Genomic DNA, 22,667 nt, shown 5'->3' on the forward strand with positions numbered 1-22,667 from the left:
GTATTTTTTTTTTAGGAGAAGAGCGATAAATTATGTCATTTTAATCGTGTGCAACTCATATACATGTTCAAATTAAATAAATTCGAAGGACTCTTCCTCCACCGTCCCTGGCGTCTCCTCCAGCACCCCCAGGGTCTCCAACGTAATTACGCTCCAACAACGGGCTGCTGCTGCACTCGTGGAGACTGATAAAGAGTCCGTTGAATGTACTTAATTTGAACATGTACATCGGTTGCACGTAATTAAAATGACATAATTTATACCTCTTTAAAAAAAAAAAAGCCCTTATCACTTTAACACATTTTAATCTTGTGCAACCCCTGTAACATGTTCAAATTACGGAAATTCAAAGGACTTCTTTTTTTTCAGTGCATGTGCTGGAGTCACAAGAAGCGATTATGAGGGCAATAGGCGGCATAAATGATCACCTTGAACAATTAATAGGTGTCCTCAAAAATATCAATGATTCATTAAATACTGTAGTTAACAAGTGGATTCAGAGTCCTTGCATCTTTTACATTGTTGAAATCAAACATTGTTGGCCATTAATTGTTGATCAGTGCTAATTGTTTATTTGTCTCTGATGTGCAGATTTATTATAATAGTTTTCCAGCATCACTTCTAAGTGTCGTCAAAGCACCAAAAGCGGTAGAAACGTGCGTACCCCAGCCATGAAGTTGGCGTGAGGCACCGCACATTTCCACGGTCCTTTAACTCTTGATACAGCTGAACATTGTTTCCAGACATGTGCATCCTGGGACTCACATAGTTTCAAGTGTAAAATGATCTATGGTTATACTCCATTTTAGTTTCATCCTCAAAGTTCACCCGAAAGCTGAAAATCCCTAACTTTCTGTGAGTAGTGAAACCTTTTTTACGTACTGTATCAGTGCCGTCCTTCTCCGAGTTGGCCTTGTCCAGATAGTAGCGTTTCTCTGCCACACTGAGCCTTTTCCAGCTCTCACTGATTCGCTTGTTGATCTCTGATTGTGGCTGATTGGGTTTCTCCTGTTGCATAATCTGATGGACATCGAAGTAGTACAGCAAGTAGGCAGACCTGTATGACATTTTTTTTAATCATGGAGGCTCAATCCCAGTTCGTGAGTGTGCAAACATTTTGATGTGAGCATTACCTGGGCTTCTTCGGCTTCACCTCACCCTCTTCCTGACTTTTGCGCTTTCGTTTCTTGGGGGAAAGTACTTCAACCTGGTTGTAGGCGCTCTCCACCTCCTCTGTCAGCTTCACTACCTCACATAGGTCCACCTTCTCCATAATTCCCTTGGATCTAGGACCAATAGGATAACAGACTTAACTTTGTTGTCACTTTAGTTTTAGTCAGAGGTTACAAAAATACTTAACACTCTGTACTAAGTAGAAGGACAGACACTTGAAAAAGGCTCTGGTAGAAAGCATTGCTTCAACGCTTGTACTTAAAAGTAAAAAAGTACACACTCTGAAATGTACTAATTAGGCTTTACACGATCAGGATTTTTGGGGCCGATCGGCAAGTTTAAAAAACCGATAACCGATCACAAGATGGAGCAATATGTCTATTTAAATGACCTGTTCATTTACTGTATATACTTGTGTACTTAATTGCTCAAAAAATTGTATTTACAATACATAATGTATCTTTGTTCATCTATTTATGCCAGTGAAGCATACTGACAGACAGAACAAGTGAATGAATGGTCTTCTATTAGATGGCAGGAAGTTAATACAGTTATTAATGTCTCCACTTTTTGTGACATTTTTGTTTGTTGGCGTGCCGTGAGATTTTTCAATTGTAAAATACAGTGGGTACGGAAAGTTTTACAGCCATTTGTTAAAATCAAGTTCATTTTTTTTCCTCATTCATGTACACACAGCACCCCATAAACGTAATTGTTGAAATTTTTGCTGATTTATAACAAAATAAAACTGAAATATCACACAGCAATAAGTATTCAGACCCTTTGCTGTGACACTCATATTTAACTTGGGTGCTCTCCATTTCTTCTTATCATCCTTGAGATGTTTCTACACCTTCATTGGAGTCCAGTTGTGTTTGATTATTCTGATTGGACTTGATTAGGAAAGCCACACCCCTGTCTATATAAGACCTTACAGCTCACAGTGCATTTCAGAGCAAATGAGAATCATGAGGTCAAAGGAACTGCCTGAAGGGCTCAGAGACAGACTTGTGGCAAGGCACAGTTCTGGCCAAGGTTACACAAACATTTCTGCAGCACTTAAGGTTCTTAATAGCACAGTGGCCTCCATAATCCTGAAATGGAAGACCTTTGGGACGATCAGAACCCTTCCTAGAGCTGGCCGTCCAGCCAATCTGAGCAATTGGGGGAGAAGAGCTTTGGTGAGAGAGGTAAAGAAGAACCCAAAGATCAATGTGGCTGAGCTCCAGAGATACAGTCGGGAGATGGCGGAAAGTTCTAGAAAGTCAACCATTACTGTAGCCCTCCACCAGTCAGGGCTTTATGGCATAGTAGCTCGACGGAAGCCTCTTCTCAGTGCAAGACACATGAAAGCCCACATGGAGTTTTCTAAAAAACACCTTAAGGACTCCAAGATGGTTAGAAATAAGTTTCTCAGGTCTGATGAGACCAAGATAGAAATTGTTGGCCTTAATTCTAAGTGGCATGTGTGGAGAAAACCAGGCACTGCTCATCACCTGTCCAATACAGTCCCAAGAGTGAAGCATAGTGGTTGCACCATGACAAAGTCGATCAGCAGAAAATGCAAAATATTGGCCGATAACGATCAGGCCGATCAGATCGGTGTAAAGTCTAGTATTAATAAGTAAGAAGTAAAACTTTTTTTTTATTTTTTTGGTCAATTAGTCTACAATGCCCGTTTTGATACCATCGCACAATGGGGGTGAGGGAGGACTTATCTTAGATAGTCCTCAATACTGAGAAGAGAGAGAGTGTGTTGGCTCGACTTCCATGCTAAACAGAAAAGATACACCTTACATGCCACCTTACATCAGAAGTTTGTGGGTTTTAGCCTGGCACAAGACAACACATTCACCATGAATCATTCTTGGTGCCGACAACGTGAAACAATTAAATAAGGCCATGGGTGAGGAATGTCTTGTTTCTCCAAATCTGTTTCTGTTGTTGTTAATGGTCCCCTGGATCACGTTCCTCACAGTCGCTGCTGACTCTGTTTTTCACACCATGTGAGAGCCCAAGATCTCAATCAAACAAAGACTTTCTTCACTCCTTCCCGATCTCAGGGGAGGGGGGGGGGAACCACTGGGGTGACCTCCCAGTGAGCATTGGTGGTGCGATGGTGACTCGCCCATGTTCCGTGGGTGCTGGGGCGGTGCCGGCTGCCGCCCGCCTGCTGGTGGGGGCGGTGGGGCCCCCCTGTCGCTCCTCGGGTCTGCTTCCTCCTCTTCTCTCCGTTCCTTGCGTCCTGCTGCGATCGCCTCATCCTCTTCCCGTGAGGGGGGGGGCAGGTGGTCCCCTGCGAGCTGTGGGGTCTGCTGTGGGTTTTTTGTCCCCGCCTGGCCAGGGGGGTCCACCTTCTACACTTGATACACGGGGTAGGGCCAAATACTGCTAGTCGGGGACCTGGCAGTCATACTAACAGGGAGGTAAGTTGGTTCTCACTTAAGGCCTCTTTATACTCCCGTGGCTGACAACGCCCGCATTGCATCATGTGACCAACGAATTGGCCCACGCGGCCTCTCTGCGTAGCTTGAAGCGCGCACGGCAAAATACTGTTGCCGCGCGTAGAACACCGCGGAGATCATCTCTCGTGATTGGTCCGTTTTAGTCACATGCTGTGGTGACGTACTCAGCGTGCCCCTTGGTTCTACACTATCTACGCCGCCGCCGTCTTGATCAATTTTGCAGCTTAATTAAACGTATCCGCCCCTCGATTGATTGGGTGGGGTCCTCAGCCTCCACGGTGCAGGCACAGCAATTACAGGACACTTCTGGCAGTCTGTGTATGCAAAACAGTGTCAATTCACTTGCATGTGTCCGCAGGGACACACCCCTGGGACTATTTCGCTGGGTGTGGGGCCACTCACTTATTGTGACAAATAACTTATGAATATGCTAATTGCTTGTGTATCCCCTCACTCACATTCTTGTCCTACAGACTTTTATAATTTACGTAGTCAATCCCACCACACTTCAATTGTACAGCTGGGTTCAAGACCCTTGTCCTGCATGCTTTTTCTCCTATTCTATCTTGTCCTGTCCTTCCCTCACAGGGTGTAGCACTACAGCTGCATGCAACACTCACTTCATCAGAATCATCTTTATTTGCCAAGTATGTCCAAAAAACACACAAGGAATTTGTCTACGGTAGTTGGAGCCGCTCTAGTACGACAACAGACAGTCAATTTACAGAACACTTTGGAGACAGAAAGACATTGACAAAAAAAATTGTTGTAGATATGTAATGATTTACTTTTATCATCCCGTTTACAATTAGTGCTTTGTCTTCGTTTCTCTCTCCCCTCCAGAAACCTTGTTCGGTTCGACTGATCAATTCTGATTCTCAATAAACAATTATAATACTAACCACAGCGGAAGCTTAATAACTCCACTGTAACACAGTAAAACTGTTCCGGCATAAAAGGGATACAGATCCTCCATTCTGCTTGACCTAACAGCCAAACAGGAAAAAAATAATCAAGAGCTCAGCCATGGTTGACTTTACCACTCATTTACAGACCCTTTCCAAAAAATTATAATATTATTGAAAAGTTTATTTCCCTTCAAAAAGTTAAACTTTCATAGATTATAGATTCAGGGCCCACAATTTAAACAACGTCAAGTATATATTATTATTATTTTTTACATATTTTGGGTTTCCAGTTCATAAAACCTATAAAACTCAGAATTCAAAAACAATGAATACTGTGAAGAAATCACCATTTTACTTCAGTTTTTGTAAAAAAATAAAAATAAATAACAATAATAATTAAATAAAAATTAGGGTCACATTAAATCAATCAAAATATGGTACTTTCAAAACAATTATGTTAATCTTCAATACTTGGTTAGGAATCCCTATGCTTCAATCACTGCCTCAATGCGCTGTGGCATTGAGCAATCAGCCTGTGGCATTGCCTGGGAGTTATGGAAGTCCAGATTTGCTTGATTTTTGCTGTCAGTTTTTCTTTGTTTTTGGGTCTGGTGCCCCTCAACCAAACTGAGACAACTGAACCAAACTGAAGCAATTTGACACCTGGGGAAACCTGTGCAAGTCCTTTGAGTTTAGTAGATGATTAGTGTGTGACACTCAGTTTAAAACATTTATGGGCTGAAAAATTTGGACTGATTTCTTCATAGTAGTCTAATTTTTGGAATTCCTGATTTCGTTTATGAGCTGGAAGCCCAAATTATGTAAAAATAAACGAATACATACTTAGAATTGTTTAACTTGTGGGCCCCGAATCTATAAAAGTTTAACTTTTTGAATGGAATTATGAAATAAATAAACGTTTCCATGATATATTAAAGTTTTTTTGGAAAGGGTCTGTACATCTCTTTGAAGTTGTGTAGTCATCCACAGAGGTTGAAAAATAGGTTAACAAGTCTACTTTGACAAAGTAAGGAGTAGAAAGTAAATTCCCATTTTCAAATGTAGTGTGTGTAAAAATTTGTTAGAACAATAAATACTCAAATAAGGTGCACATACCTGAAAAATCTACTCAAGTACAGTATCTTAGAACAGCATTTGTACTTAGTTAGTACCCACCACTGCCTTGGATGAAGGACCAAATTAAACTTGTGCCGCCGCTTGAGTTTCAGTCTCAGGGGAGTTTTTTATTTATTTATAGATAGATAGATAGATTTTTTTTAGTTATTGTTATTATCGCACGTAGTTAGCACAAAATAAAGGGGCCAGCACTTAGCTCAGCCGGAATTCTAAAATAAGGACAGATTCGAAGCAAGTTAAGACACCAGTCGGCCAGTGTATACAGGCAAGTCACCTCGGTAGCCATGACAGTGTCTTGGTCATTCCAAAATGTTGCCATATTGGCCCACATGAGCACTAATGGAGTGTCGACACAAGTTAAAACACCTGCACTCTGATGTTTCAACGGAGCGTTAATGGCCCGACTGCATACTGCCAGCTACTCACAGCGTTGTCCAATGAAACGGCTTCTTGTTGAAGTCTTACCTCGGATGGCCCGAAGCGCTTCACGATGCTCTGAAAATGATGTTAAGTACACCCAAACGGCCGGATATTGCAAAGACGCTGGATAATAGTGCTATAGAATAAACTCTATCATTAAAGGGTGGAATTCGCGAGGGATAAATGGCAAAAGTCGCTTTGTGTCACATCGACTGGTACAAAAAAACATGGCGATTTCGCTGCTTGGGTTCTACACAAATAGCAGACGGTAATATGGAAAGACTGGCCAATCACGTTGGACGTTTTTGACACGTGAAGGTGACACTTAGGTTCCGGTATGGATGAATGAAACACATCCGTGGGATTGCGCATGAAACGCATCGATAATGTTGAAGTAAAAAGGAAGAGTCTTTATTTGATATTAGAGCGTTTGAGACACTGCACCAAATTGCATTGTGATTTACCGAAGAGACGCACTCAGACCTAACTAATCGCAACGCTTGGTTTAGGTTAGTTAATCGAACAGTGATCAACTCGATGAGAAAAAATGGCGGATGACAAGGTGAGTAGAACTATCCGGCTTTTATTGTTTTAGTCTTAAATAAGTCAGACCATAGTGGCGACAAAGAGTGGAACATTGCGAATGGATTTATGGATTTAAGTATGAGGACCTTTTAGTTATGGTTGCACCGGTGTGCCAAAAAACAGTTTAACTTTTATTATGGGAAATCTCTGCAGCAGAAAGCATGAATGACATGTTTTATAATATAGCAGCACTTGCTGTTGGCATATTAAGGAAAACACGAAAGACGAGGATGATTTGTATTTCAAGCGGAAAGGTGAAGCGCTTGTCTATTTTTAGGATCCCCTGAAACGGTTGAAAGACCTGACGCAGCTCAAAAATCAGTTGGAGGACATCCAGAAGCGAGTGGAGAACGAAATCTCTGTGGGAATTCCTCAGGTAGGCTCCGTGATTAACTCATGTCTGATGACTGAAGCACAGGAGTAGGAAAAAGAATATAGTTTTAAATATTACATTTGTCATAAATAGAGTGATGGTGTGTTCTTTTCAACTACATATTGTGTAAAATATACAATTATGTACATATTTGTGCCCATAGTATAAAATAATTTGATTCATATTCAGTCAGATTGTCAGCTGACCTTAATATTAAAGGAAACATGCATTTTTTTCCCTCAGAATTTCAAACATTTCCCTGGTGTCTTAATAACATGTCTGTGACATGCTTTCGTCAAAATAACCCCAGGATCAAGAATTTTAATTTTTTTAACTTTTTGTGGCGGATATGATCCAGTCCCACCCAGATAGGTGAAAATCTGCAATAGAGACAGAAAAAATCTAAATAGTTTTACCCCTCTCATATTCTTTAAACACATTTAAACTTATTAAAGCACACTTTTTAAACACACTATAAATGTAGTCGAACACAAAACAAATTTTGCTAAGCAATATGCAACAACGATGCTGTCGATAATGTAGTGTGCATGTACATGCATGTGCCTTTAAGAGGCAGGGCCTGGTGGGTTACCAGCCTGCTTGTGAAAGGTTGTGTGCCGCTTATCAGAAGCTACCACTTTTAGTTCACGCTAATCTGTGAATCCAACAAAAACTCCATGCAGTGCTGCTAACCTTGCAACACTGGCAAATGAATCCATCCGACAGACACACTTAAAACGACTGCCCATAGTATTCAATTGCATTATCGCCACTCAGCCTCAATATTACACATGTGGCACATGACATCGCCAAACACAAATACACCTCACCCCCAACATCGACAACTGTTATCAGGAGGAAATTCTGATTAAACTGTTGACTCAGGTTGATGTGTGCTGTTACTGCAGCTATACTTACCTTTTGACATTGATGTGATTGTGCTTCAGCCGATGCTTAAAAGTGACATGGGGAGAACATGCAAACTCCACACAGGCGGATTTGGACCCAGGTCCTCAGAACTATGAGGCAGATATGCTAACCATTTGTCCAACGTGCCACTCTATCAGATTTATTAAACCATACAAAGATAGAGGAATAGTTAAGGAAGAAGTCTGTTGCTAAAGAGATTTGAGTAAAAAAATCAGTTACTCACCATTTACTCAGTACTTGTCCCCCACCCACTGTACTCATTCCTCATACTCAAGTAATTATTTTGGAGGACTACTTTTTACTTTTACTAGAGTCACATTATTGTCAAGTAACAGTACTCTTACTTGAGTAGAATGTTTGGCTACTCTACCCACCTCTGTATTAACTAATATAAGAGAGGGCAGCAATGTACGGTGGCAAAGAGCAACTATTATACATCATCAATCCCAGAATGCTTTGCGTACGCAAAAACAGCAACCACAAACAAAATATTTTTATGTTAAATGAATAATTTACAAATATGTGACACTGTATTTCTAATGTAGAGTCAGTGGTTGTATTTTAAGTTAATTGTCATTACAATTGGGGTTCCGTTTAACAGCTGTTCTGTGTGGTGTGTCAAATATATGGTCACTTTACAGGGGCTTTCATGTCTGCTTCGTCTTGCAGGGTGGCACACTATTGGGATCTCCGTTCCTCAAGGGCTTCCTGGCCGGTTATGTGGCGGCCAAACTCCGCTCTTCCGCCATCTTTGGGCTGCTCCTGGGGACTGTCACTGGCATATATGCAGCACAGAACTATCAAGTGCCCAACATTGAAAGGACCATCAAAGACCATCTCAACAACTTGAAAAAAGGCTCCAAGTAATTTAGGCGGACTGGCGAAAGCCTGGTGCTACTTCTTGTTTGTCAGTGATGGACTGCAATCAGCAATTTTCACTTACTATTTATAATTTAAGCCTTCATGCTTGTGAGGTTTGGTCCATTACATTTCATGAAATGTTTTGTTTGGTCGTCCTTGACATGGCCTTATGTTAATTGCACTGCAGTTCACGTTCTAAGTTAGTATTTCATTTTGTATTATTGACCATGATCGTGATCAAGAATGAGAGGACGAAGTACAGGCCGCGATGGGTGCCGAGGCTCCAGTGGGGCGCCCTGTTGTGCGTGATGGTCCTCATCTACGGCTCTCATGCGCCGCTCATTGCTCTGAGCAAGGTTGAGGGCCGCGTCCCTTTCAATCCTTCCTCGTGCGTCATTATGATCGAGCTGGCCAAGCTGCTCCTGTCCTTCGCCGCTCTCGTTACGACCGAGGGCACGTCAGCCTTACTCTCACCTCCTTCTCCGTTCCTCGTTGCCCCCTACGCCGTCCCCGCGGCGCTCTACGCCCTCAACAACAACCTGGTAGTCCTCATGCAGGCTTACATGGACCCCAGCTCGTTCCAGATGCTTAGCAACCTCAAAATTGCTGCCACTGCTCTACTCTTCTCCCTGTGCCTGGGCAGGAGGCTGCGCTGGGGTCAGTGGTTCAGTCTGGGGCTCCTCATGATGGCGGGAGTGTGCCACAGCTTCTCCAGTCTGGATCCAACAGACGTGAGCGCAGCGCAGCGAGGGGCCAGGCTTCATATCACAGCGTGGGGGCTCTTCCTCATGCTGTTGTACTGCTGTGCCTCGGGGCTGGCGGCTGTTTACACAGAGAGGGTGCTGAAGAGCCAGAAGCTGCCGCTCAGCCTGCAGAATCTCTACCTCTACGGGTTTGGCGTAATCATCAACGGGCTGTCCTCCCTCTCTGCCCTGGTGAGCGACAAGAGCTTTTTGGAAGGATACTCGTGGACCGTTTGGACCATCGTTGCCGGACAGGCGGCTAACGGCCTCTTGATGTCTGTGGTGTTGAAACACGGCAGCGGTATCACACGACTCTTCGTCATCTCCTGCTCCATGCTGGTCAACGCTGTATTCTCGTGGGCCGTTTTAGGGCTGCAGCTCACTTTCCTCTTCCTTATACCGCTCTCCATGGTCGCCCTGGCAGCTTATCTTTACTACACGTAGTGGAGTCTTCACCAAAACTCTAGTCACTACTTTAATACTCACTTTGGTTTTTCTTCTTGCCTTTTTATCGTACAGCCTTTTTTGTGAGTTTGAATGTGAAAATCCAACTATTACTGTACTTTAAAAATATACACTCACTGGTTCAATTAGGTGTGCATAGGTAATGGAATGTTTGCCCTTTCATAGCACTATAAATGCCATCTATTTTCTATAACACTTGTCCGAATTTGGATGGCGGGTGAGCTGGACGCCAGTCCACCTGACTTTGGCTGAAAGTAAAGGTACACTCTGGACTGATCACCAGCCAAGTACAGGGCACATATAGATAAACAAGCGTTCACGCTCACATTCACACTTAAGGAAAAATTAAAATTGTTACAATTTGGTTTGGGAATATGGGGAGACTTATTACCCAGAGAAAACCCATGCAATTATGGGTAGAACATGCAAACTTTGCACAGGAAGGTTGTAGCCCAGATTTGAACCCCCAACCTAAAAAAAAACAAAAAAAAGGCTAATACAGTGGGAGGAAAAAGTATGTGAATCCTTTGGGATTTCTGCATAAATTGGCCATCAAATGCAGTCTGATAATCTAAATCACATGTATAAACAAGCAGAGTCAGCTTGAACTAATACCACACAAACAATTGTGAACAAAGAGAAGTAACAGTGCTGAACGTTCTCCATTTATAGACAATTTTTCTACTAGAGCAGCTCCGACTACCAGAGACAAATTCCTTGTGCGTTTTTAACATACTTTCCAAATAAAGAGGATTCTGATTTAACAATCTGTAATTGGCTGGCGACCGGTCCGGGGACTATCCGCAAAGTCAGCTGGGACGGCCTCAAGCTCACCTGCAACCCCAATGAGAACAAGTGCTATTGAAAACTTTAACACCACTGAAAATTCCCACCACGATAATAGATGAAATTACATAAATACCTACCCGATCATTATCTTTAGAGAGGTTTTTATCTTGTATTGTAGCTCATTAGATTGTGGAAGTGTAGTCATAATGACTTGTCCAGTGTGTGTTATGGCTTGATTTTCATTGTTTTAAAAGTTCCATTCATGATGGTTTGAGGACTTTCAAATAATGACGCAAATATCATTTGTTCAGGAGGGCTGCCTCTTTATTGCCATAAGGGCCAGTTAATTTCCATACACTTGCATTGTTTAGACTAGTTTTGGGGGGGATACAGAAGCCTTGTGCACACCTTGCTTGGTTAGTGTATCCTTCAACTCTCCCAGAGCTGTAAAACAAAACATAAGTAAGGCATATAATGATCTCTCTGTGATGCAAGTGTAGATACAAACACCTTTACGCAGTTGTTTGTTGTCAGCTTGGAGTTGCTGGTTTTGAGCAGATTGGTTAACTGCGTCATGAACAGCCTCCAGCAGCACGCTTCTGTATCTGGCCTCTGACACCCTCCTCAGATCCTCACTAGATTCATGAAAACTCCGGAACACCTTCAGAGACAGATGTACACGAATGAAAAGGGGGAAAAAAGTCTATGTGGCATTTCAAGTGTCAAATGAGCTACCAAATTTACGGTAATATGGGTTAGTGCTTTAATACAATCAAAGTAGCAGTAAGGATCTTCTGCGGTTTTGCGAACGCAATGAAACCAAAAAAGAAAAAAGGCCTGTTCAGGGAACAACCAATGGTAATTTCAGAAGGGACAGGTTGTGCGTTGCCCCTTCCAGTTGCGCTGTTTTCCTTATTTATTCTTATTTTTAATACAAAGTGGTGATTCAGTGACGTTACAGTGTACAAAATACATGCCTCAAAATCCTTAGGCAGTTTTGTGTGTCGTCCAATTTATTTTTCAACTTTCTAAGGCTTTTCATTGCTAATGCTAATCAGGGTTGTCGTATTCTGGGAAAGCTGCAAATATAAAATAATTTAAACTGGTGTGTGAAGGTTACTTTAAGGTCCTGTATTTTTATTTACACATCCACAGAGTGACTCTTTAACATGGACTTAGTGTGAAAGTCTCAATTCAATTAAAAAAATAAAATAAAAACACCTTGGTTTTGTCTGACAGCTACATCTGTTTGACCCAGTTTTGTATCCACTTTGTCCATATTTGGCTAAGACTGTCCCCTTTCCTCTGATTGGTTGCGTCTGTGTGGAAGAGCCGTACTTCCAGTCTGCACACCTTGGCCACTTGGGGGCAGCGTTATACAGACAATGACGAAGATGAGTTACAACTGACTGAAGCTGCAGTAATATTGGTCCTTTTTCAAACTAAACAAAAAATAACTGCCTTTGAATATTGTATTGTCTGTCTACATATGTTGCTAACTGACTTCCACAGTTGGACCCACCTGGAGGCTCTCTTCCCTCAGACGTCGCAGCTCACTTTGGTGGTTGTGACGCTGCTCCTGTAGGTCCTTGTGGGCCTGCTGGGCCTCCTCTCGCAGCGCCTCCATCTGCAGCACCAGAACTTGTCTCTCTCTGCTCATCACCAGCAGCTCTCTCCGCACGCCCTCACTCTAACAAGTACATTTAAATAGATGATTTGTGCCCTACCTCTTATTACTACTGAGTGTTTTGTAGTTTGTTTCACAATTCCCCCAAAACACATTGATTGATGGCTTATTTTCCTAATGAATTTGCTCAAGAGACTCAGCATCCTCTCCTAAGATGGATGACACACTGAATAATATGGAATGCATACAGTCTATCAGCTCATCCCATTATCTTACTGGAAGCTGCTCCCTTGCCAAGTCTCTCTCCATTTTCTCCATCTCCTGCTGAATTAATCTCCCGCTGAGCTCCTTCAGTTGCCTCCTACGCTCGTGTGCATGGCAGTCTTCCAACTGATACTCCTCATTTAGCTAAAGAAAAAAAAAAGCCATAGTGAGAGTGTCTTATGCGTACAGAAAAGCTTATGTAAAAGAATGAAAAAGACAAGTGAGATGAAGCGTGTTACTTGAAGACAGAGGTCACATTTTTCTGCAGAAATGTTCTTCATCGTTTCCTCTCGGAGAGCTTCTCTCAACTGCAGGATTCTTGTTACCCTCTCCTGGACTTTGTCCGTGCTCCCTCCGTCTTCTGCAGACATGACACGAGGCACACAACATTTGGTACACCTGTTTAATCGAACAGCATCCAATAGCAAAAGGTTGGCCTTTATGAAGATAATGAGGTCAGTTTGAATTGGCACAAACCATACTGTGTGTATATAGTAAGTGTCAATAAAACACTTAGTTCCCCACTAGGTTAGATTAGTGATAAGCAGTGTTGTGTTTACGCCAAACATACCTCTTAGAATTATGACCAAAACGTACAACCTTGGTTTCATTGGCCGTAACACGTTTCCCCACATCTCTGGGAGATTTTCGTAATGCCATAGCTACAGTGTAGCACCGTGGAGGGCTGCGGCAGCATCATGTTTTGGGCTGTTTTTCTTCAGCTGGAACAAAACCTTCAGGCTTTTGATAGAAGTTAAAATATATATATATGAAGAAAAGCCTACGAGAACAGCTGAACTTTTGGGGGGGGGGGGGGGGGGGGGGGGTTATTTAGAGGCACTTTAAATGGTGGCAGGTACTGTATGGGCTGACTCACTTGAGTTTGAATGTGATTGGTTCATTCTGAACACTGCTACATCCCCCAGTTACAAGATGGTGTGCGCACTTGTGCAACCATATTATCTCAGTTTAAAAATAAATAATAAATAGTTTTACAAGCTATGTGTTAATGGCGGAAAATGTTTTTAAAAGATTTATCTTGGTCTCATTTTTATGTCACAAAAACCTGGAATTTGAACAGGGCTGTATAAAAATGTTATCTACTGTACAACCATAATCATAAAAAGTATAATTTAACTACCTTTAGATCAGTGGAATTTGTGATACAGCTCTTGCATTGGACTGCATTTTGAAATGTCCTGTTACCTCTTACATGTGCCTCCATCTCCTGCCTCAACTCTGTCTGCAAGCATTCCACGGTGTCTGAACCCCTTGTGGCATCGATGCTGTGACCTGCAGATAAGTGACCGTCCGTTTGGCCCTTTTGGGGCACACGGAACTGCCGAACAAACACAAAATGTTTATTTTGGGGGAGAAGGGGTTAAAAGCATTGTTGGGGAAGTAAAGTACAAATACTTTGTCAAAACAGGCCTCTTACTTTATTTTGTTTTATACAATTGTCTGGACTTCTACTTAAGTACATTGTGTGAGTACTTTTGACACTTCTGGTTAAAACAAATTTAAGGAAGGTTCAGACCTTAAATTTAATCCTCTCAGATTCTTCCCTTTTCTTCTCCCAGGACTGCTCTTTCACAATCTGTGGAAGGCACCACTCACTTATGAGGTCAATATGTAGTTCAATGTTGATGTTACAGTATATAATTGACCTGCAGGCTTTGGATGAGCTCAGCAAGCCTGTGGATGTTATACGTCCCATTAGACGCATCTGACATCATTACATGTCTCAGTTCCATAATCCGACCTCGGATCTCTTGCTGTGTTTTCTCTGGACTCCAACAACATACAGAGGCCCTCGTCAGGAAACGCTTCACTTTTTGGGCCACAGCTAAAGCAGATCGGGTCTCGTCATCCAAACCGTCTGTAATGATGAGGAATGAGGCTCATGTTTTTCGCAAAGGTTAGTTTGGACGTGGGGAGGAGCAAAGCACCTTGAGGCTGAATGCAGTAGATGAGTGCAGTCCTGCTATTTCCTGTGAGTGCATCGCTAAGAAGGAAATGCAAGAGCGGATCTGTTTTGGTGGCTTCACTTGGGATTTGATCCATAACTTTCAGCAGTGGGTTGACCCTGGAAAGCACAAATTGACATGAACAACATGGAATCGTGTATTAATGAAACATTTCTTTAACCTTTTACAACAGGGGTGGGCAAACCTTTTGGCTCAGGCCCACATTAACTTAAAATTTGACAGGCGGGCCAAGCCAGGACCAAATGCTTTTACATATAAAAATAAACAACAAAAACAGGCATTGTAGTGTTAATACTTCGATTTACTTTTAATGTTAACAGTGTTGTTTTGTTGATCATTAAGTCTGGTGTTAGTTTTGCTGTGGCAATTCTCAGAACACATCTGAGGTGTTCATCACTCAACTGGGATCTGTAGGATGTTTTGTTGGTGTTCATCACACTAAAAGTTTGTTCACACGCATATGAAGTGCCAAACACCACCAGCATCCTCTGTGCCATCTTCTGGATTTTTGGAAATTTGTCTGCATTTAAAGGAAGAATAAAACTCATCCAGTTTGAGAGTTGAACTTCTCTTTTAAGACAGTGTCACATTGGAGATCAATCAGTTCCATCTGCAGCTCCTGTGGCGCTGTTTCCGTGTGACAGTTTGTCAGATAAAGGTGTTTGTTATGCTGAGCCTGCAAGCTTGATTTTAACCGCTGAGCCGTAGCCATCGGTTCCCGTGTTGATTGGCTGATAGCATAATCAGCATCCTTGGTACAAAAGTGACGGCGGATGTTATATTCCTCTAAAACCGCAAAGTTTTCTTAACAAATTAGACGTACAGCCTTTGACCGGACTTCAGTGAAAAAATATTTCGTAGTCCATTCTACATTTAACACTAAGCACTCACTGTCGACTTTTCTTGTCTTTGGCCCACTCATGGTTGAAGAAGGGTTCAGAGCAGTAGCAGACTAAAAACAGAACAGCCAAATTCAAGTCAATGTGCCACTGTACCTACTGCGCTACCTGGTGGAACCACTGGGCATTACAGGACAAGGTCAAATAAATGTAGTCATGATTTTGATATGATTTGGGCGATTCTGTACCAACCTTTGGCGGGCCATATCTAAATGATGTACGGGCCGGATGTGGCCGTAGTTTGCTCACCCTTGTTTTACAGTATATGGCACTCATTGAAAAAGTCTATCTTAGTTGACATCGGGCAAAAGGCAAACTACACCCTGGACTAGTTGGCAGTTAATCACAGGGCAAATGAGTTACTAAGACTCCAAATAGCGGGTGCTAAATTGCTTGTTCACACACACTTAACTGGTGTCAAACCCATTTTTGTGGCTGGCCACATTGGTACGGTTTCCCGCAGAGGGCCGTTATGACTGCGAAACCATAGAAATGTTTATTCCACTCATCATATTATTATAGTCTGCGATTGGCTGGCGAACAGTTCAGGGTGTACCCCGCCTCTCGCCCGAAGATGGCTGGGATAGGCTCCAGCACGCGCGCGTTCCTTGTGAGGATAAAGCGGTACAGACGATGGATGGATGGATTTTATTATATTAAACAAAAAAAATGAATAAAAAGTTCTGGAATCAGAAGTCAGGTATAATTGTTTGTTCAATTATTGTTCAGGTTAGTGTAAAAAGGGTTTTGGTACCAAAAAATGCCAGCTATGTCTCAACGTTATTTATTACATACTATAACAATTAGAAATTTTGGTACAGATTTTAGCAAGAATCATGAAAGTTGATACATGTTTGAACATAAACTGATGTAGTGGACCGGATCTGGCCCCTGGGCATTGAGTTTGACACCTGTGCAGTGTAACTGATTGTGCATGCTTTTGGCAACAAGTGTAAAAGTGCAAGAAAAAGGCATATTTAAGAGGTCTTTGCGCTTCTGGTAGCTCTTATAGTTTTTACCATTAACTCGAACCATTATAGCCTATGAAGTTGTAAGTGATGTAATTGGAACAGAATTTTTATCACTGATAATCTGGGTGAAGCCAGAAACCGCATAAAAAGCCATGTTTTGTTTGATAAAACTTGTCCCGGATGCCCATCCTGTGTAACATTGCATTAAAAACTTGAGACTGCATAAATGTAAAACTAATCTAAGAAAGGCCAGCACGAATTGTCACCGTGCACTGAAATCAAACGACCCAGACGCAAGGAAATGAGAATTAAAAGGAGTTTTGTCATAGGTGATATGACACGACTCCTTGTGACTGGCTCCGAGTCAGTCCTTAGATCAGTCAAAAGCTCCAAAATTGCACTGATGAGTCAACGAAATGTTGCAATACAAATGCTTTGTGGCATATCAAAATGTTCACACGAGAGCAAGAGATTTGTTCCTCCTGTCGCCTCGCATTTTGCCTGCCCTCCTTGTCATGGTTACGCACAGCGGTGCTGTTTGCACCTGCCTTTCAGACCCGGTATTTCAAGACAAAAAAAGCCTGCCATCGCAATTTGTCTCAGGTTTGCAAAATCACAATGCGCATACTAAATTAATCTACAGTGCTGGCTTGAGATATGAACTTCATGAAAATGGAGGGATAGATTCTGGTTGGAATTTTGATAATGGCTAGTATGTAAATGTAAAGCCTGTTGTGAACTGACCCCATGAGGTCCGTCTCATTGGCTGCTCCCACCAGACTGAACACCCGCAGTTTGCTACGACAGAGCTGCAAGGACATTTTACCCTCATGGACTTTCCTCTCCACTGCCACTGTGAACAGCCAACTACATCTGCTGAACACAAAAGCAGTCAATAAAAAAATAAAATGCAGGGCAAGCTGGTAAAGGTGAGTCTTTTTGTGTGATCCCGTCAAACACTTGATTATAGCTTGTGTAAACACCACACAGGGTGAGTCCCTGCCAGACACAGCCAGAGTTCATTTGACCTCTTACCTTGTTGAAATGAAGTCCTCTTTGGCCCTTTGTGCTTCCCTGCATGTTTTATAGAGAGTGTAGGCTTCCTCTGCAGAGTCCACGCACGACTCGCCCAAACCTCTGATAACACTAAGTGAAAAACAAGAGTGAATTTCGCAATGCAATGGAAACAAAACATGCGTCTGTTTGTTTGCCATTGGATGGGATTAGTCACACTAAGGTTTCCTAACCTCTACTGAGGCAAGGCACATAATTTTAAATCTGTGGTGAGCTGTCATTTACAACCTAAATTGTAATATTTGTTACATGAAATTGTTATAATTTATTTCCAACATTTATTTATTTTTAGTCCAATCAGATTTCAACCTCTTTGAGCTCCCATGTCAATCTCTCTCTCTCTAGGGCCTTGAGAATCAGTAGTGCTGGCCGATGTAACTGAAACTACACTACCAATGGGACTGTTTCTTTAACGAGTCAGATTTCAAATTCTTCCTCACAAGGTCAGCATTTTTCCATCCTCTGATTGGTTGGTCAGAGTAAAACTGGTTACAGCCATCACTGATCACTGATTTACACTCACCCTCCAAGGACCGGATGGGGGATAAGCTCCAGAGTTTGTGTGTCAGGGTTCAAGAGGTCCACTGTACTGCCATCTGGATGAAACTTAAGAATATATATATATATATGTGTGTGTGTGTGTGTGTTGACAATCCTCTGTCTTGTTATGGCATCACACAAACAAACCTGAAGGTAGGACACAGCGATAAACAGTTCCTCTTTCACAGGTGACATCACACCACTGAACGCATTTGTCAACACCTGTAAAAAGCACAAGGTGGGCAATAATACTTTCACCATATAGATATTTCCCTACCTTTATTGAGCCGAGGCACACATTTTACATTAGGAATATCTCACAGCAGACGCACAACCCAACAAAAATGTCACAAAACATACACAGTATATGCAGAAATAATAATGATCTCATCTCAGTTTACTCACAAATGTACTTACTCAAATGTGAAATTTGGGCTTGTTTAGTTGAACACAAAGCGATTATTCTGTTGTATGTTTGGCAACAAGTGGATAAACTGGGTAATTGTACCTTCTGCCATTTAGTGGAAGAGCATTTAATTCTTCTGCCTGTCACTGTACGTTACTGGCATTGATAGATGAACAAAGCTACGTAACTTCCAGTCAATAAATGATCATTTTTGGACCAATTAAGTGAAAATTTGAAAGGTGAAAGAATGTTACAAAATCGTAACGCACCTGTTTGATGATAACATCATCAATCAGAGTACTGATGTTCTCCATGGAGGCTCCGCATATGAGCAGTGACCCACTGTAACCTCCACACGTGCATTCAGTGAGCGGCCGCAGGAGCTTCCCATGGAACCTCTGTCAGTGTAACATGCTCACTTTAAAGCAGAGTTGTCAAACATTTTCCTTGCAGGCCACATGCAAAAGTTTTAGATGCCAAAAATATCCCAGTTTGGTACAGTTATGGAGGAAAATGCAACACAAACTGTCTACACAGGTAGAGTTATTGACATTTCAAATAAAACATCAACAACGTCAGGAAAGTGCAACATAAACATCTTTATTTGAGGAAATGAAGGGTGCAGTGCAACAGAAACAGCAATTTTGTTGCAGTGAATATTAGTACGCTATAAAAGAGCCTGGGAAAGGCTATTTAACTGCCACTCGCTGTTGGGTTTGTACAGTGCTATTTGATTTTTTTCCAAACATACTGTATGGCGAGCCATAACATGCACCAGCCAGAAGCCGAGCTGCACTGTTTGTGTACGGATTAGTCGTGTGGCTAGAGAGCGAACGTGTTCCGTGTGGGAACCCTGACGATCACCCATCATATTACATTATTGCCCTAACATTTTGTTATTTAAATATGGCTGGTTATGTTATGGTAGTCATGAACAGAAGTCAAGGAAATGTTGTACGCGAGTCACATAAAGGAAGGGCGGAGGAATTTTGAAACCTGTGCTTTCATGTGTGGACATGTTGCTCGGCGCTGTTGTGTAAGCAGGCTCAAATTAACCAGACATCTTGTTACCTGCATGTTGTTCACAGTCACAGCTTGGTCGAAGGTCAAGCGCTGTAGTTGCTGTTTGGAGAAGCATTGAGTTTGTAAGAGGCAAACAATGTGAAATGGTGAGAGTACCTTATCTTTTGATATGTAGTCCAAACTTTGTCCATCCTCATGGATGAAGACGCACTCTTTACCTTTTGAGAGAAAAATCTATTATGCAAATATAATTCCAACCCCGTACATCCATTTCTAATCAGTTTGCACTCATGACAGTCACAGGTGAGCTGGATCTTATTCTAGTCGACTTTAGGCAAGAGAAACTGGGTACACCCTGGACTGGTCACCAGCCAATCACAGGGCACATATAGACAAACTACCAGAGGGTGGTAGGAACGCGCTACATTTAATTTCTCAAGTATAATATGCATTTTTATGTACTAAAACGTTCATTAAAAGTCGAGGTGTGTATTATACATACAGTAGGTTTCAGAAAAAGGACCAAAATATGTCACATTGTATAGACATATACCTTGGGGTTTTGAAAAGGATATACTTTCATTCTAGTGATAAATAGGGTCTAATGTTACAAATTTATGCATAGTACGGTAACATAGTGGTGGCACAGTGGGGGACTGGTTAGCACATTTGCCTCACAGTTCTGAGGACCAAGGTTCAAATCCCCGGCCCCTCCTGTGTGGAGTTTGCATGTTCTCCCCGTGCCTGTGTGGGTTTTCTCCAGGTACTCCGGTTTCCTCCCACATCCCAAAAACATGCATGCTAGGTTAATTGAAGACTCTAAATTGTCCGTAGGTGTGAATGTGAGTGCGAATGTTGTTTGTTTATATGTGCCCTGCGATTGGCTGGCGACCAGTTCAGGGTGTACCCCGCCTTCCGCTTGCGGTTAGCTGGAATAGACTCCAACATACCTGCGACCCTAGTGAGGATAAGCTGTGTAGAAAATGGATGGATGGACAGTAACAGTTTTGACTGCTCGCAGAGAATCATGACTCCTATGCTGGCGCCACCATGTTGATATCTGTTATCACATATCTGTTGCTACAGCGTACATTTGACAGCATCATATTTAGCGTCTTAGTTTATTAGATGGCAGATTTATTTTTTGTGCCCCCATATTATTCAGAGGTACAAGGAAGAATCTGCTGTGAAAGGGCGATTTGGGAGGTGCATATTATCCTCGAGTGCATTTTGTACTCGAGAAATTATGGTGATTTTTTTTTAAATAAATCGTACTTGTGTGCAACATATGTTTTACCTGTGTGTTTTAAGAGGAAACTGTCGCGTTGTGGTAAATAATGAGACAAAAAAGCATCGTGTTGGTTTACTCGCCGCATCAAACTAATTGACAGTAAAACAACAAAAAACAGCCCACCTCTTTGAACCGGGACACTCATGTAACTACAGTCCTTTTCTTATAGGTACAGGTCCCTGGTGAATGCCTCATCTTTGTGGGTCACCACACAGGGCCATTTCAATTCATCATAACAAAACTGCATAACCGAAGAGTCAATCACAAAGTCTCAAGATAAACAGTGAACGTGTTGGTGGGTGGATCAAACATCCAAAACGGCTGCGCTTAGCAGGAGGGTGGTCAGGGCCAAGGAGTGGGTGCGTAGCCTGGGCCGGAGCTGGGTCCGGAGACTGCAGCGGGCGGGCACCGCGCCGTGGGGGCAGGGCCAGCTGCAACAGCACAACAATGTCCACCTGAGCAGGCTTGAGGGGGTCGACCATGATCCACTCTTGTTTACCTCCCGTGTCCTCCACAAAGTTCTTAGACCCGCTTCCACAACAAAGAAGGGCTCCTCGTAGGGGGTCTGCAGCGTGAGCCGATGGCTGTCATGGCGGATGAAGATGTACTTGGCTGATGATAGGTCCGCGGGCGCATGGGACTTGAGGAGGCAGGGGTAAGATGTCGGGATGGGGACAAAGGCGTTGGCAAAACCCCGGACACCAGACCAGGGGGCTCCAGCATCCAGGAGGAACTCCCCCAGGACACGTAATGGCTGGCTGTAAACCAGCTCAAAAGATGAGGTCTGGAGGTCCTCCTTGGGGGCAGAGCAAAGACCCAGTATGACCCACATGAGGCGGTTGCACACTGCTCCCACTGCGGAGTCAGATTTGTCTGTCGTGAGGGGAAGGGAGGCGGTGGGAGAAGGTGCACCAGCAGGGCTGCGGTAGGCAGCTTCTTCCATCCCGGGTGACCAGTGCACTTCATTCTGGGGCACTTTGCCCCACAGGACCTCATATGAGGGGCCGCATGAGGTGAGCTGCGTGGGGAATGACTCAGTTATAAAATGTCACCGTGCCCAAGAACTCCTGCAGGGACTTCACAGTGGAGGGGCGTAGGACTCTGGTGACGGTGTCCACCTTACCGGGAAGGGGGACGGCTCCCTGTGGCGTGACGTGGTGCCCGAGGAAGGTAATGGACGACAGCTCGAACTGGCACTTGGCCGGGTTGACGTTGAGGCCGTGCTCGCTGACACGCTTGAACAGCAGCCAGAGGTGGGCCAGGTGCTCCTCTGCACCCGCGCTGGCCACCAGGATATCATCCAAGTAGACAAACAAGAACGGCATGTCACACAGCAGTGTCCATCAGCGCTGAAATGTCTGTGCCGCCCCCTTGAGGCCGAAAGGCATCCGTAGAAATAAAAAAAGGACCAAGGGTGTGATGACCGCTGTCTTGGGCTGTAGCTGTACCGGTACCTGTTGGTAGCCACGCACCAGGTCCACCTCAGAAAAGATGGTGACTCCTACCAGGTGGGCAGAGAAGTCCTGTTTGTGTTGGACAGTATACCGGTCGGGGGTCGTGGCGCTGTTCAGGCGACGGAAATCGCCACGGGGCGCCAATTGCCATCAGCCGTGGTCACCATTTGCACGGGTACGTAGCAAAAGATACAGCATTGATGAGGCAGCAGTTCATAACATCCACTAGCACCCTGAAGGCACAGAGAAAGTCCACGGCAAGCAGCAGTGTGGATACAGCG

General features: G+C 43.2%; 4 protein-coding genes across 19 annotated transcripts in view; 2 read left to right on the forward strand and 2 right to left on the reverse strand.

Moving 5' to 3' along the window:
* The window catches only part of hmgxb3 (HMG box domain containing 3), a 30,401-nt gene extending 24,055 nt beyond the window's left edge, over positions 1-6,346 (reverse strand). For 6 of the 11 annotated variants that reach the window (XM_061787165.1, XM_061787166.1, XM_061787164.1 and 3 more), the window contains exons 1-3: positions 5,958-6,088; positions 1,134-1,286; positions 883-1,057 (exon numbers count right to left, since the gene is read on the reverse strand). In XM_061787165.1, the coding sequence (XP_061643149.1) occupies positions 883-1,057; positions 1,134-1,286; positions 5,958-5,986 (357 nt within the window). In that variant the 5' untranslated portion in view covers positions 5,987-6,088. Of the gene's footprint in view, positions 1-882; positions 1,058-1,133; positions 1,287-5,662; positions 5,686-5,722; positions 5,932-5,957; positions 6,089-6,109 lie in introns of those variants that run through there. The other 5 variants (XM_061787160.1, XM_061787161.1, XM_061787162.1 and 2 more) reach the window with 5 other exon arrangements.
* Positions 6,347-6,423: 77 nt separating this feature from the next.
* LOC133484504 (SLC35A4 upstream open reading frame protein) lies at positions 6,424-8,864 on the forward strand. Its single transcript, XM_061787180.1, has 3 exons — positions 6,424-6,665; positions 6,966-7,064; positions 8,661-8,864. Exons 1-3 carry the CDS (start codon positions 6,651-6,653, stop codon positions 8,856-8,858), a joined length of 312 nt encoding a protein of 103 aa, XP_061643164.1. The 5' UTR covers positions 6,424-6,650; the 3' UTR covers positions 8,859-8,864.
* Positions 8,865-9,069: 205 nt separating this feature from the next.
* slc35a4 (solute carrier family 35 member A4) lies at positions 9,070-10,253 on the forward strand. The gene has a single exon (XM_061787179.1). It carries the CDS (start codon positions 9,080-9,082, stop codon positions 10,037-10,039), a length of 960 nt encoding a protein of 319 aa, XP_061643163.1. The 5' UTR covers positions 9,070-9,079; the 3' UTR covers positions 10,040-10,253.
* Positions 10,254-11,148: 895 nt separating this feature from the next.
* Positions 11,149-18,947, reverse strand: si:dkey-201i24.3 (chromosome-associated kinesin KIF4A). 6 transcript variants are annotated; one of them, XM_061787176.1, is made up of 13 exons: positions 18,888-18,947; positions 18,360-18,434; positions 18,196-18,278; positions 17,634-17,744; positions 17,343-17,474; positions 14,690-14,826; positions 14,408-14,619; positions 14,278-14,337; positions 13,947-14,079; positions 12,980-13,101; positions 12,753-12,884; positions 12,372-12,539; positions 11,149-11,510 (listed from the first exon to the last, which is right to left on the reverse strand). In XM_061787176.1, exons 1-13 carry the CDS (start codon positions 18,930-18,932, stop codon positions 11,217-11,219), a joined length of 1,704 nt encoding a protein of 567 aa, XP_061643160.1. In that variant the 5' UTR covers positions 18,933-18,947; the 3' UTR covers positions 11,149-11,216. The 6 variants fall into 6 exon arrangements, with proteins under 6 accessions (XP_061643160.1, XP_061643159.1, XP_061643158.1 ...); XM_061787175.1 differs by having other exon boundaries at positions 11,149-11,293; positions 11,366-11,510; positions 18,196-18,434; XM_061787174.1 differs by having other exon boundaries at positions 11,149-11,293; positions 11,360-11,510; positions 18,196-18,434.
* Between the last annotated feature and the right edge of the window lie 3,720 nt (positions 18,948-22,667).

This window comes from Phyllopteryx taeniolatus, chromosome 10 (genome assembly GCF_024500385.1).
Source record: "Phyllopteryx taeniolatus isolate TA_2022b chromosome 10, UOR_Ptae_1.2, whole genome shotgun sequence".
Classification (NCBI taxonomy): domain Eukaryota; kingdom Metazoa; phylum Chordata; class Actinopteri; order Syngnathiformes; family Syngnathidae; genus Phyllopteryx; species Phyllopteryx taeniolatus.